Here is a 15,011-nt window from a genome sequence, read left to right as displayed (position 1 = left end):
AATACAGTACCAGTCTGATGAAAAGGTGATGCAGTGACATCAATTTGATAATTTAGTGACTTTTCTATTGAAAATAGTTTGAAAGAGTGGGTATAGAGAGCATAATGTTATTGCTTTGCTCATAAAGCATTTAACATTCTTACATGTGCTACTTTTAACTACCTAGGACAACCTTATAATTCAGTTATGTAACACAAGATGTTAATTGTTGGACTGGAGTGTTATGGATTACTTGTGGAGTATTGTTAAGTTTTATCAGCTGTTTGGACTCTCAGCCTGACGACACAAGGATCCGGTGTCAATGCATCTGGTTGTTTGGAGATTTTACTTCAGGATGAATGTTCTTAAAATTACATATAGGGTGTAGTTTTTTTTTATTATTTTTTTTTTAGCATTTTTTATATATTATTGCATTTGGATCAGTTTATGTATTAAAAATGGCCTACCTGGTCTCATGGCATAATGTACCTGGGTACACTTTTTAGCCAGACGTGAAATACATACATGTGCTATCATAATATTTTAATGTGTTGTCCTAATCATGAACACATTGGTTTATAGCACAAGTTTAAGGTTTACTGCACTTTTTTATTCTTCTAGCTATTTACCTATATTAACTAAAGAATCGGAAGTTGGACATTTGCAGGAAATAGCTTACTTCTACAGTGGATACAAAAGCTGAAGAGTAGAAACAAATAAATTATTTTCTCAAAAAATAAAATGACAACAGAGCATTGAATCTTTATTGGCACTGCAATGTATTTAGTGTCCATATTGATCCAGTAAACATGCAAAGCTAAAGTGGTGACAATGGTGACTTTGCCGGCATGTTGATTTTATCAAATAAAATACAATTCTGACTCTTTTATAAATAAGTAATATGCAGGTTACACCATCAAATTTTTTGAAAAAGTATAAATTAAAAGATATTGTTAAGATTTTTCTACCTCGAGCAAAAATGAACTGCAGTTTAATTCTGCACTCTCAGTGAAAATTGTGTATGATCCACTTATAAAAAAACAGGAATGTAACACTATCATTTTCACCCTCCTTATCCTGAAATCATTACCAGTTACCCACATGAACATTCAACCCATAGGCCATTACTTCATTTGCACAAACTAAATTTCATTAAAAAAAAAAAAAAAAAAACAGACCATGAAACCATTAAGTTCAGTAAATATTTAATAATTGTTATATAAACTTACAATTGCAAAAAAAAAAGAAAAACATTTGCAAAAATTTTGGGGAAAAAAAGATAAATGAATATGTTCTCAGACTTATGAGGAAAAAAAAGTTTCTAGAAATTTAAACCATAAAATCTGAAAAAAGGGCAGAACTGCAAGAAACAAAGTCTACATTTTGAGATGTAAAATCAGAATAGTGAAGAAAAAAAATCTAAATTTTGAAAATTAGCATTTTTTTATTCCGTGGTAAAAAACTAAAAAAACAAAACACCTTTTCATGTGAATGAGTAGTACCAAACCTTTGATTTGTAGATTAAATAAAACAATAAACAAATCCAATGATTAATGAGGTGTGAGGCATGGCATGTTTCACCTCAAATGCTCCTTAGTATTTGATGCATTTCAGATGGTTCTTGAAAAAATGGTGGGTCATCTTCGCCTGTGAATCACTTTTGGGAGGATGCCTGTAGGAACCATACTTGTTCGTGGAACTGTGTTTTTGATGACCAATACTGAGACCTTTACAGGTGGCAACTAATAAATCTCCAAGCCCGTCAACGAAGAATTCTGTTGGGAATATAGAATAAAAACAGATTCTTGAATGAAACTTATTATCTCTGTCATCTCTATCTCTATAGCTGGCATGTAAATGATTTGTTCACCATGGATCAAGAATAAGCTCCATTCACATTTCTCATTTGTCAGCTGTCATAAACTGTTCTTTGACAATATATCAAGATTGTCTGTACCATACCCATTGCTTTGAAATACCTAAGACCTAAGCCTATATGCCATTAATTATTTTACTACAATGAATGAATATAGTTTGTTAAAATTTATAGTTTTATAATAAGCAGGTCTTTGGTCAACTTTGATAACAGACTTAATCTAAAATAAATGGTTGACTTCATCTGATCTGAATGTTTTAAGATCCACTCACCAGTGTGAGCCACTCTTTTGAGGAATGGGTCAAAACCGACCCTCCGCACAGCCTCTGTCCGGCCCAGGAAGTAGTTGACGACTCCATCTGCAAAGAAGCAGCCGTTGAAACCCGGCAGGGGCGCATGGGTACGAGTGACACGCGTGATACAGCCGCCTTCCTCACTGTTCCCTTCCTCGTATTGCAGCTGGAAGACAAACTGATTTCCTCCTACCTGACCACCAACCTGATGGAGAGAGAAAGAATAAGATACAAAAAGAGAAGGTCAAAATCAGTCAAGGTCTTTCTGTGATGGTTTGGTTTAGGGAAAAACACAAGGAGAGGGTAGGATCCAATTGCAAGGTATTGGTTTTATTAACAGGAGGGTAAATACAAAATAAACAGTCTTGAGAGACAAACAAAACAAAGGAGGGAACCGGATGAAACGGATAGGAAACTCGGAGGAACGAGAAGGTAAGGGGAAGTCTCGGGAGACGAGAGCATTAGACACATAGGGTAAGGACTCCATACAGATGACAGAGAAAGACAGCTATACATAGGGAGACTAATGACAAAGGATTGTCAGCACCTGTGTGATTTAATTGGAGTGCAATTACTGTGAAGACGGAACCAGACTAGAGGAATTAAGGTGCCTATGGTGAAGTGCCTCAGGAGAAGTGAGCTCACTAGGGAACACCCAGGAAAACAGAGACTGACAGCGTGACATTACCCCCTCCCCTACGGAGCAGCTCCCAGATGCTCCACCTGAAGCCCAGGAAAACCCCAACAGAAAAAGAGGTAGGAGGGAGGTGAAATGGCGGCGGACTAGGGGGAGGGACGGAGGTTCAGAAAAGAGAGACAGGAGAACCATAGAGAATGGACAGACAGAGACAAAACAACCAGGTGGAATGGAGAGACAAAGACAGGACAACCAGGTAAAATGGAAAAAACAGAGACGGAACAACCAGATGGAATGGAAAGGCAGAGGCAGGAAAGTGTTAACACAAAACAAGGAGTCCAGGAGGGTGGTGGACCGGCGGAGGATGAAGGGGAGGGACGGAGGGCCAGGTCCAAAGGAGGAGATAAATAGAAAAACAAAATGAAAACAAAAACATGGGTACATGGGGTACATTAAGTGATGCCCACCCGGGCGGAACAGAGGGCCATCACACCCATGTGGTCAAGGCAGAAGCCCCCCCCAGGGCGGAGCGGAAGACCACCACGTCCTTGCGGTCGAGGCCGGAGTCCCCCAGGGCGGAGTGGAAGACCACCATGTTCTTGTGGTCGGCCCAATGGGAGGACGAAGATCACCGGTGACTTGACTCAGTCCTCGAAGATCACCGGTGACTAGCCTTGTCTCTAGAAAGTCCATGGTACCTAGTCCTGATTCTGGAAGGTCATCAGTGACTAGCCCTGACTCTGGAGGGTTCACGGAAACCTTACTCGACTCTGGAAGGTCAACAGGAACTAGCCCTGATTCAGGAGGGTCAACGGTAACTAGCCCTGATTCTGGAAGATCGACAGTGACTAACCCTGACTCTGGAGGGTCCACGAACACCTGACTCAACTCTGGAGGGTCAACAGGAACTAGCCCAGATTCAGGAGGGTCAACGGTAACTAACCCTGACTCTGGAAGGTCGATGGTGACTAACCCTGACTCTGGAGGGTCCATGAACACCTGACTCGACTCCGAAGGGTCAACCGGAAACTGACTCAACTCTGAACAGTCAATGGGCACCTGACTTGACTTTGGACTGCCTGTGGAGACGTGAGACACCTCTGCTTCGGGCACCGCCTCTGGAAAGGCCTCGGGCACCGCCTCGGTCACCGCATCAGCCTCCGGAACAGCAGCGGGCACCGCCTCGACCTCTGGAAAGGCCTGGGGCACCGCCTCGGTCACCGCATAGGGAACGGCCTCGGTCACGGCCTCCGGAACAGCAGCGGGCACCGCCTCGGCCTCCGGAACAGCAGCGGGCACCGCCTCGGCCTCCGGAACAGCATCGAGCACCTCCTCGGGAATGGCCTCCGCCTCCGGAACAGCATCGGGCACCGCCTTGGCTTCCGGAACAGCATCGGGGACCACCTCGGGAACGTCCTCCTGGACGACAACGGCCCGCTTGGGAGCGTCCTCCGGGCTTTGAGGAACGGCAGACGCCTGTCTCCTCCTCCTCCGACCTCCATGATGGCGAGTTGGTGGCTCCTTGACTGGCGACTCAGGCATTGAGTCGGCCATCTTGTGTGGTGGCGTGGGGCTGGCGGCCATCTTGTGCGGTGGCGCTGGGCTGGCGGCCATCTTGTGCGGTGGCGCTGGGCTGGTGGCCATTTTGTACCGCTGCACAGGACTGGCGGCCATCTGGTACCACGGCGCTGGCTCGGCCGATCTGTTTCTCCCTTCTCCTCTCGGGACAAGCTGGGGAAATGGCAACCCCCAACCGAATCCCGGGTCGACGGGAGCCCACAGTGGAGATCGCTGCCGGACATCCTCTCGACCGCTTGCTCCGGAGCGACCTCCCCTGGTCCCCCGGAACACCACTAGGTGAGAGCCCTCAAAACCATTTCTCTCCCGTTTGCTGGCTGGGGAGGAAATGGTAGTAGACATACTGCTGGATCCAATGTTGATGGAGTCCTTCTGTGACGGTTTGGTTTAGGGAAAAACACAAGGAGAGGGTAGGATCCAATTGCAAGGTATTGGTTTTATTAACAGGAGGGTAAATACAAAATAAACAGTCTTGAGAGACAAACAAAACAAAACAAAACAAAAGAGGGAACCGGATGAAACAGATAGGAAACTCGGAGGAACGAGAAGGTAAGGGGAAGTCTCGGGAGACGAGAGCATTAGACACATAGGGTAAGGACTCCATACAGATGACAGAGAAAGACAGCTATACATAGGGAGACTAATGACAAAGGATTGTCAGCACCTGTGTGATTTAATTGGAGTGCAATTACTGTGAAGACGGAACCAGACTAGAGGAATTAAGGTGCCTATGGTGAAGTGCCTAAGGAGAAGTGAGCTCACTAGGGAACACCCAGGAAAACAGAGACTGACAGCGTGACACTTTCACAAACATAAAAATAAGATCTGGACACAATAAAAGTCTTCATTGGTTTGAACAATATTTTTCATAGCTACTTTAGTGAACCATAAACATTTATTGCACATGCACATGTGAAACAGTCCAAAATTCACAGGTATAATAACTCATTAAATGAACCAAAAGTAACAGTAAAATACATTTATAATGGTAAAAGAATTTCAAATAAATTAAGTTATTCTAATTATAAAAGAATCCTGAAAATAAATGGACCAAAATTTCCATGATAATTTTAGGCAGCACTTCTGTTTCAATATTGATTATAATACAAAAAGTTTCTTGAGCTGCAAATCAGAATATTAGAATGATTTCTGAAGGATCAGGTGACACTAAAGACTGGAGTAATGATGCTGAACATTAAGCTTTGATCACAGAAATAAATCATATTTTAATGTATATGAAATAGATTATTTTAAATTGTATGCTATTATTATTATTATTATTATTTGTAATTGCAAATGTCATCAAGATTATAGAATTGACATAATTACCACATCTAGTTCAGGAACGGCTTCCATAATGTTCACAAAGCTCTCAATGCGCGTCTCATTGAGAAACACAAAGTCATCATCCACCCACAGGAAATATTTAGTGGTGACCTGCGACACTGCCAGATTTCTTCCTGCAAACCAGCCCTGAAAAGCCAAACAATGAAACAAGTAACCTTCACACGTCAGGAAGATTATATTAACAGTCAACTTGAAAAACCTGATGTTTGTACCTGTGCTGGGGGCATTATGTAGTGCTCTATATTGTCACCGACCACCTTCTCTGGGTTCAGACTGTCATCAGCAACAATGATCTTTATTTTTGGGTAGTTCACACGGATACTGTTGATGAGGACATTTAGTTCTTTGTAACGCAGAAATGCTTTTACTAGCACAGTCACCTGAGAGTTCACATCTACAGAGAGAGGGGGGGGGGGCAATTATTATGGTGTTTGTGTTCACATGATAAAGACACTGTGATTAAACTGTAATATTAAAATAAAATAAAAAATGACAGAAAGTGCTTAACAAAATCACTAAAACTAAAATGAAAACTGAATATAAAAATAAATGCTATTCCAAATAATAATAAAACTAAAATAGTATATAAATTACACTAAAATAACTGTTCAGAAACACACATTAAGAACTCTATAAGAACTGTGTGTAAAAATATTAATTAAAAAAAGTGCTGTGGTCCAAACTTACTATTAAAAAAAAAAAAAATCTAATTGGCAATTTTCATGTAATCATGTAAAAAAAAAAAAAAAATTATATATATATATATATATATATATATATATATATATATATATATATATATATATATATATATAGAAATGTGCATGAACATTGACTCATCATATGTGCCCCTGGAGTCATTGTATAGGTCAAAATGATAGATTTTTCTTTTATGCCAAAAATCATTAGGATAATAAGTAAATATTTTCCATGAAGATATGTAGTACATTTCCTACCGTGAATATATCAAAACTTAAAGGGACAATAAGTAACTTTTTAGGTATTTTATTATCTAAAATCAATATTTTTATTCATAAATATGCCCTCAATGGTGTACAAATACCTATGCCAATGTTTAAACTAATCCTCGTAAATGAAGAATTTATTATCTTTATATACATGGGACGGGTAGGTCGACGGAGGCTTCCATGTAGTTCCGCCATCTTGCAAAACTATAGAATCAGAATCAGAATGAGCTTCATTGCCAGGTATGTTTACACATACGAGGAATTTGTTTTCGTGACAGAAGCTCCGCAGTACAACAGAATGACAGCGACAGAACATAAAACACATAATAAAAGAATAAAAAATACAAATATGTAGATAGTGAATGACAATGTACAAATGACAATTGTAGGCAGGTATATTACAAAATGAAGTTATGTATGTACATATATATTGTGTGCAAAATTTAAGTGTATACTAAGTATGTGTGTTAGATAAATAAGTGTGTGTGTATATAAATATAAAGTGTAGTGTGTTCGCAGTTATTATCAGCTGTTCATAAGATGGATTGCCTGGGGAAGAAACTGTTCCTGTGTCTGGTCTTTCTAGTGCTCAGTGCTCTGTAGCGTCGACCAGATGGCAACAGTTCAAAGAGGGAATGTGCTGGATGTGAGGGGTCCAGAGTAATTTTGACAGCCCTTTTTCTCACTCTGGATAAGAACAGTTCTTGAATAGATGGGAGAGTTGAACCGATGATTCGCTCAGCAGTCCGGACTACCCTCTGTAGTCTTCTGAGGTCAGATTTAGAAGCTGAGCTGAACCAGACAGTTACTGAAGTGCAGAGGATGGATTCAATGATGGTGGAGTAGAACTGTTTCTGCAGCTCCTGTGGCAGGTTAAACTTCCTCAGCTGGCGGAGGAAGTACAACCTTTGCTGGGCCTTTTTCACAATGGAGTCAATGTGAATGTCCCACTTCAGGTCCTGAGAGATGGTGGTTCCCAGGAACCTGAATGACTCCACTGCAGTCACAGTGCTGTTCATGATGGTGAGTGGGGGAAGTGCAGGGGAGTTTCTCCTGAAGTCCACGATCATCTCCACTGTTTTGAGCGTGTTAAGCTCCAGGTTGTTGAGACTGCACCAGACAGCCAGCTCTTTTACCTCCTGTCTGTAAGCAGACTCGTCACCGTCCTGAATGAGGCAGATGAGTGTGGTGTCGTCTGCAAACTTCAGGAGCTTGACAGAGGGGTTGCAAAATGATTGCAAAAGACGTGCAATCATTAGTGTACAGGGAGAAGAGCAGTGGGGAGAGAACGCAGCCCTGGGGAGCTCCGGTGCTGATTGTACGGGTGCTGGATGTGTATTTTCCCAGCCTCACTAGCTGCTGCCTGTCTGTCAGGAAGCTGTTGATCCACTGACAGACGGAGGTGGGCACGGAGAGCTGATTTAGTTTGGGCAGGAGGAGGTTTGGGATGATCGTGTTGAAGGCCGAGCTGAAGTCCACAAACAGGATCCTCACATAAGTCCCCGGTCTGTCTAGGTGTTGCAGAACATAATGCAGTCCAATGTTTACTGCATCGTCCACAGACCTGTTTGCTCTGTAGGCAAACTGAAGAGGATCCAGCAAGGGCCCAGTGATGTCCTTCAGGTGGGCCAGCACCAGTTTTTCAAATGACTTCATGACTACAGACGTTAGAGCCACAGGCCTGTAGTCATTTAGTCCTGTAATTTTGGGTTTCTTAGGGATGGGGATGATGGTGGAACGTTTGAGGCATGAAGGGACTTCGCACAGCTCCAGCGATCTGTTGAAGATCTGTGTGAAGATGGGGGCCAGCTGGTCAGCACAGGATTTCAGACAGGCTGGTGTAACACAATCTGGGCCTGGTGCTTTTTTCCTTTTCTGCTTCCGGAAGACCTGGCGCACTGCATCCTCGCTGATCTGAATTGCAGGTGCCCCACCTGAGAGGGGGGATGCAGGAGGTGAGAATGGTGAGAGTGCTTGATTGGAGAGGTGTTCAGGATGGGTTGCATGAGCTGTTAATGGTGTGAACGGTAGTTTGGAGAGGCATTCAGGGCTGGTTGCAGGAGTTGTGAAGGGTGTGAATGGTTGTGTGGGGAGACGTTCAGGGCAGGTGATGGGTGTTCTTTCAAACCTGCAGTAAAAGTCGTTCAGATTGTCTGCCAGTCGTTGATTCTCTACAGTGCTGGGGGGTGGTGTCTTGTAATTGGTGATCTTCTTTAGACTTTTCCACACTGATGCGGAGTCGTTGGAAGTGAACTGAGTCCTTATTTTAAGGACAAGTAACATGCTGTCTGTATTTTGGCAGTTCATGGGACAGATTGGCTTTACTAAAGTCCCCGAGAATGATTAAAACAGAGTCCGGGTGTTGTTGTTCTGTGTCTGTGATCTGATCAGCGAGTTTCTGTAAAGCTGAGCTCACATGCGCTTGCGGAGGGATGTAAACACTGACCAGAATGAACGAATGAAACTCCCGTGGCGAATAGAACGGCTTGCAGTTAATGAAGAGTGTTTCGAGATTTGAGCAGCACGTCTTCTTTAACACAGTTCCATCTGTACACCACCGTTCATTGATGTAAAAGCATGTCCCGCCGCCGCGCGATTTCCCAGTTGATTCTGCGTCGCGATCCACTCTAAACAGCTGAAAGTCCGCCAGATGGAGCACGCTGTCCGGTATGGTGTCATTCAGCCAGGTTTCCGTGAAACACAGAGCAGCAGAGTGTGTGAAATCCTTATTAGTCCGAGAAAGCAGAAGGAGTTCGTCCGTTTTGTTGGGTAGAGAGCGGAGGTTTGCCAGATGGATGCTAGGCAACGGCGTTCGAAATCCGCGCTTCCTGAGTCTGACGAGCGCTCCCGCTCGCTTCCCCCGTCTGCGCGTCCTGAAGCGCTTGATCAGCGCCGCCGCTCCTCCGATAACAACGTTCAGTAAAACATCTGAATAATTGAAATCCGGAAAAAAATCTTGTGGTGCGTTCTGCCGAATGTTCAGCAGTTCTTCCCTGGTGAAACTGATGGCAGGAATATAACTAAAGACAGGACAAACTAACAAAAACACAAAAACATATGCAGAGCTCGTCACGGAGGCAGCCATCCTGTATCGGCGCCAGCGTAGGCCTGGGATAGCAGAGAGGGACAAAAAGTACTAAGCCAACGCGTTTCCACAACGCATTTTCGGTCAGAGCCAGAAACGCAGGTGCAGAGCAGTGAGAGGCGCTTGAAACTGCACCGGCAAGTTTAAAAGTCTGGATTGCATTCTTATTATGGACCATACATATGCCACGCCACAGGAGAAGAAAACATCGTCGCCAAAACAGTCAAAAATAGAACGTAAAAGGAAACGTGACCGTAGATTACAGAAAACAAGAGTTAAGCTTTTTCTAGGTGGAAAGAGCTAATGCTGGATAAAGATTTCAAAAGAGACGCTGAAGTGGCCAGTTTTCTTCTCGACAGGTAAGACAGTGTTACAATCTATATTACAATATTTTTTTTATATCTAACAATGCACATTATTCAGAAAATATAACGAATAAAGAAGACATAACTACTAATTACAATATTTCATGTTTTCCACAGTCAGTAATTCATACTGTAACATTCGTTTGTTTGTTGTCATGTTGCAGTTTGTTTGAAATAACACACCTGTTCACCTGAAGGAAAACTCAACGAAGTGCTATTAGAAGACATCCCGTCAAAGCTTTTTGGTACATATCGCCTACCGTAGATGCTACGCGCATTTGAAAAAGCGAGGCGATGGAGAGCAAAATTAGTTTGAATGCGAAATACAATTTCACCACTAGATGGGAGTAATTCCTACTTACTGTCACTTTAAAGGTCCCTTTCTAACTGTTGTTAGAGTATAAACAATATCTGTAAAATTCTAAAGCTCAAAGTTCAATGCCAAGCGAGATATTTTATTTAACAGAATTCACCTAAAAAAAATTACCCGTTTGACATCACTAAAACAATTTTTGGACTAACCTTTAATGCTGGATTCGCACAAAGATTATTCTTGAAAGATGGAGCAGTTCCCTCTTTGTCTGGACAAGGCGTTGTTTATGGACCACAACTGGTAAGTGTATTTTATTATTTAAGTTGGTGCGTTTAACAGTTTCTGTAACTTACTACACAAAGGGCAACGCTACTTAGCTTTGTTAACTAGATGTTAGGGCTGTGCAAAAAAAAACGAACGCGATTTTCATGCGCATCTTGTCAGTAAAAAACGCTCCTGTGATTAGAAGTACATCTCCAGCACGTGCGTTCTTTTACTGTCTATGGTTCAGATCAGGATTGCCAGGTTTTCAAAACAAATCCTACCCACTTGCTTCTCAAAATTAGCCCAATCATGTTTCCAGGAGGGCAGCGCGCGCTCAGCTGGTGTCGAATCACAACACAGGAACCGCTGGCCCAATCAGAACTTGTTACGTATTTCTGAAGGAGGGACTTTATAGAACAAGGAAGTCATCAGCCCGTTTTTATGACAGTGAAAATAGAGGTATACAGATGAATTGTGAATGAAAGGTGAAGTGTGTGAAAAATACTGTTTTTTTACACGCGAAACATGAACTCATGTTATATTGCACAGTGTAAACACAATCAAAGCTTCAAAAAAGCACGAAAATGGGACCTTTAATTTTTTTTTAGTAATATGCATTGCTAAGAATTCATTTGGACAACTTCAAAGGCAAATTGGGGCTGCTGCGATCTGGGGCTCATTCCGGTGGCCAACAGATGAGAACCACTTCCAGCAGTAGTGCGGGTCATTTGAGGATTACAGTGGTGCTCTCCTGCTCTCTTCAGCTCTCTAGGCTTAGAGCTTGTGTTTCCCCAGCAGACTTCTGCCTTCCCAAGAAGGGTTTTAATCACCTCAAATTTTTCATTAGACACCAAAATAGATGCTATGAGTGCATTTTCTTCTGAAAACTCCTTCGGGAAGGTTGGGGATTCTGCGGCATCCCTGTTCAAAGTTGAACCGGTACATTTTACCAGTATTAACCAGTCTCACTCAGTGAGGAAGTGCTTTGACAATCGTGAGTGGAACTACTTGTGCTGAGCCCCGGCCTACACCCAGTAGGGGCACAGGCGGGCGCACAGGGCACTGAAAGGGACAGCAACCATGGTGCTTTGGTAGGGATCCCAATTAGTCTGTCACCGAAGAGACGTCTCTATTCCCTCCTTCAGGTTACCATATGTAACAGAGATATTGCTTACAATAAATTTCACAGATTATTATTATTATTGTTATAAGTAGTAGTTCTATTTTATTTATTTATCTATTTTATTATTGCAGTGTAAAAATATTTGTAATTTTTTGTACAGTGTAAGTATTAGTATTTGAGCTCACCTTTCCCCGGGTCAAACAGAACAGGAACTGACAAACGTCTGATCTCAATCGGGAATATGACCTCATGATTCTCAAAAGAGAAGTACGCTATGGAAATTAATGCATGTGTAAAGTCAGTACATTCAGATTAATGTTTAACTAAAAATAATCATAAAAGTTGTCCCTGTGTGACTCATTATATTTCAAGGGCTTGTCCAAATACCCACATTTGTGGTCTTGGCCATTTGAGAGCATGTGCATGCTACTGGAAGTAAAACACCAAAATGCAGCACCCTTAAAACACCCTGAATACTGCTCTGGAACGGTATTTGAGGCTAAGAGTATCCCATCATGCATCATGTTCTGAAAATAAATCGTGAGACTTTTGCAGAGATCTCACAACGTGTTGTGGAAACCTTTCCAGTGTAAGTTAAATATGAAAGAGAATTAGATTTGGTAGTAAAACAAAGTGTTGCTCATTTTAGGATAAGTATGTTTATTTTGTACAACATTTCCAACTGCTTTTTAATAACTTAATTAGAAGCACCACTATTACTAAACTGAACAGACATATAGAATGCAAAATTGATTAAAATCAAAATAAAGTTCTGTAAACACTTGCATTTTTGTAAACACCATAAGTGTATCCCATCGCATAATGAAAAGCTCTACACACATGTCTGGTCTTCATGCTCACTTGAAAACTTGGGTCAAATACAGGAAATACATCAGGCATGTAAACAAGTGGTCAAGTGCAAAGACCGCAAGTGTGGGATTTTGGACAAGCCCCAAGTCATTTTTTGTTAAATGTCGGTTTCTTTTTTTTTCTGCTAGTTGGGTCCAATGTTTTTTGGAACCTAAAATTCTTCAACAAAAATCTGTGTTCCGCAGAAGAAGTTTAAACAGGTATAGAATGACATGACAATGATATAATTCAGGTGAACTATTCTTTAAGTCACAGGTTACGTACCGAGGTCTTCGGTCTTGATGTGGTAGATGGTGCTGGTGTAGGTCAGTCTGCTCAGCAGGTCGTTGAGCTGTTGGAGGCTGCTGGATGAGATGCTCAGATGTTGCTCATTCTGGCCCTCCACCTGCTCTCCTTCCTGGACATTCATCACTGAAAGCACTCCTTTATGCACCCTTAGAGAAACCTGGAGAGGTTTCATATAATTTGACCTCATTTTATACATTTCACACTTGATGAATCCTTTTGAAAAACACCCAAAATAAAGTCAGGGTAGGTGATTTGGTTCAAAAACATGCTGGTTGAATGACTATTAACGTCCCAATAGCAATCAATAGTTAAGTGGTCTAAATGTATTTATTTGTTTATCATCTGTGGAATATATATAATCTGATTGTGATTCTGATTTGCAGAGAGGGTGGGATCTTGCTATTGCTAGCCTCTACGAAATCACCTACCCTAGCTTTAACAGCTTTAGATCAAAAGCTCACAAAGCATCAATTAAAAGAAGGAAAAACAGCAGACCCCCATTCAGAGACCGTCTGAAACAAACAAATTATTACGATCAATATAACAAAACCCACCACCTTTAGTGAGAACACCATATTCAGCAGGACAAACCTTGTAAAGCGCTCTCTTTTGTGTTTGCAGGGCTAGACCTTTAATAGTGATACATTTCTTTAATTAATTAAATTGTTAAAAATGAATAAAACAACTGACAGTCTTATATTGTATAGGAGATCGAAGGATTTGATGAACAGAATATTAAAAAGAGCAGCATTTATTTGAAAATATATTTTTTAACATCATAAATGTTGTTACTTTCACTTTTAATTAACCAATTTAATTCATCCTTTATGAATAACTTTTCTTTTTCTTTTTTAAACTTGCTTACCCTAAACTATTTAACGGCAGCATATTAGAATGATTTCTGAAGGATCATTTGAATAAGAATAAGAGACTGCATTCAAAAATTTTTTTTTTTTAATCTGTAACCTTCTGGAGATGCATTTAAGAAACCTGAGATCATTAGCAATCAAATAAAGGACAGACAGAAATCAGACTCACCAGGAATGAGTGTTTTATTCATGGGAGTTACTCTGAATCCTCTCATCGGATACTGGAGCGGTGTGTTGGCCGGGACGAGAAGAAGAACATCATTTTCTTTACCTGATCTGAAAGACAGCTCATTCAGTCAGAGGAATAAGTGTGTGCCACACTAAAGAGATCTGAGGAATTGTGGGTAACCTGATCTGGTGTTGTCTGAACTCTTCTGCCCGGCGTTTCTGCAGGTCATCCATCTCATCTTCTGACACAAACTGGTTTGCTGGATTTGTGTTTTGGCAAGTACAGGGTGCTGGATTCTCATTACGAAAAGGCCCGATACTGAGATGTGTAACAAGCAACATGTGAAAATCAGAAACAAGGAATTCACTGCTTCAGGGTCACTCATAAAAATAAAATGAATCTACTTACTTTGAAAAAATGAATCTACTTACTTTGGTTTGGGAAAGTCTGGGATCTCTGGGTCATGGCTGCAATTTGAGAATCTTGAGAAAGTTGTGTAAGTGGGGAGAAAAAAGAATGAATTTGAGAACAGTTTGCATGGACTTATTGTCTACAACCAAATAAAACTTAAACACGAGTGGATTGTATGAAATATCTTCCCACACCAGAATTAAATCACTTTTGTGGTATGTTAAAGATGTTAAGGGTTACCTGTAAGAGTTAACATTTTAATTAATAAGTAATATTTTTATTTGTAGCTATACACTCTCAATCTCCTGGGTTAAAATTGCCCAGTTTGGGTTGTTTTAAGTGTTTTCAGAATGCATGGTGGCAGTAGCGGTTTTAGGCACGGGCGAACCGGGCAGCCGTCCGGGGCGTCATTTTTTCGTGACACATTGGGGGGCGGCAGCACGAGCAGATAAACAAAAAATCCTCTGTGTCGCGAAGCGGTTTTTCATCATTTATATAATTTCACTGTGTGTGGAATTGGCAAATTGGGGCTCCCTGCAGCTGCCGGCGCCCCTGCTTGCTGAAAATGTACACTGA

General features: G+C 41.5%; 1 protein-coding gene across 1 annotated transcript in view; it reads right to left on the bottom strand.

Annotated features, from left to right (window-relative positions):
- Positions 1-1,255: 1,255 nt before the first annotated feature.
- The window catches only part of LOC127946850 (beta-1,4 N-acetylgalactosaminyltransferase 2-like), a 34,947-nt gene continuing 21,191 nt past the window's right edge, over positions 1,256-15,011 (bottom strand). Inside the window, exons 2-11 of the mRNA XM_052543673.1 lie at positions 14,456-14,506; positions 14,205-14,342; positions 14,025-14,131; positions 13,578-13,615; positions 12,963-13,143; positions 12,014-12,100; positions 5,923-6,104; positions 5,693-5,836; positions 2,128-2,353; positions 1,256-1,754 (exon numbers count right to left, since the gene is read on the bottom strand). Of these exons, the coding sequence (XP_052399633.1) occupies positions 1,573-1,754; positions 2,128-2,353; positions 5,693-5,836; positions 5,923-6,104; positions 12,014-12,100; positions 12,963-13,143; positions 13,578-13,615; positions 14,025-14,131; positions 14,205-14,342; positions 14,456-14,506 (1,336 nt within the window). The 3' untranslated portion in view covers positions 1,256-1,572. The remainder of the gene's footprint in view (positions 1,755-2,127; positions 2,354-5,692; positions 5,837-5,922; positions 6,105-12,013; positions 12,101-12,962; positions 13,144-13,577; positions 13,616-14,024; positions 14,132-14,204; positions 14,343-14,455; positions 14,507-15,011) is intronic.

This window comes from Carassius gibelio, chromosome A25 (assembly GCF_023724105.1).
Source record: "Carassius gibelio isolate Cgi1373 ecotype wild population from Czech Republic chromosome A25, carGib1.2-hapl.c, whole genome shotgun sequence".
In the NCBI taxonomy this organism is placed as follows: domain Eukaryota; kingdom Metazoa; phylum Chordata; class Actinopteri; order Cypriniformes; family Cyprinidae; genus Carassius; species Carassius gibelio.
This window is presented reverse-complemented; position numbering and strand designations above follow the sequence as displayed.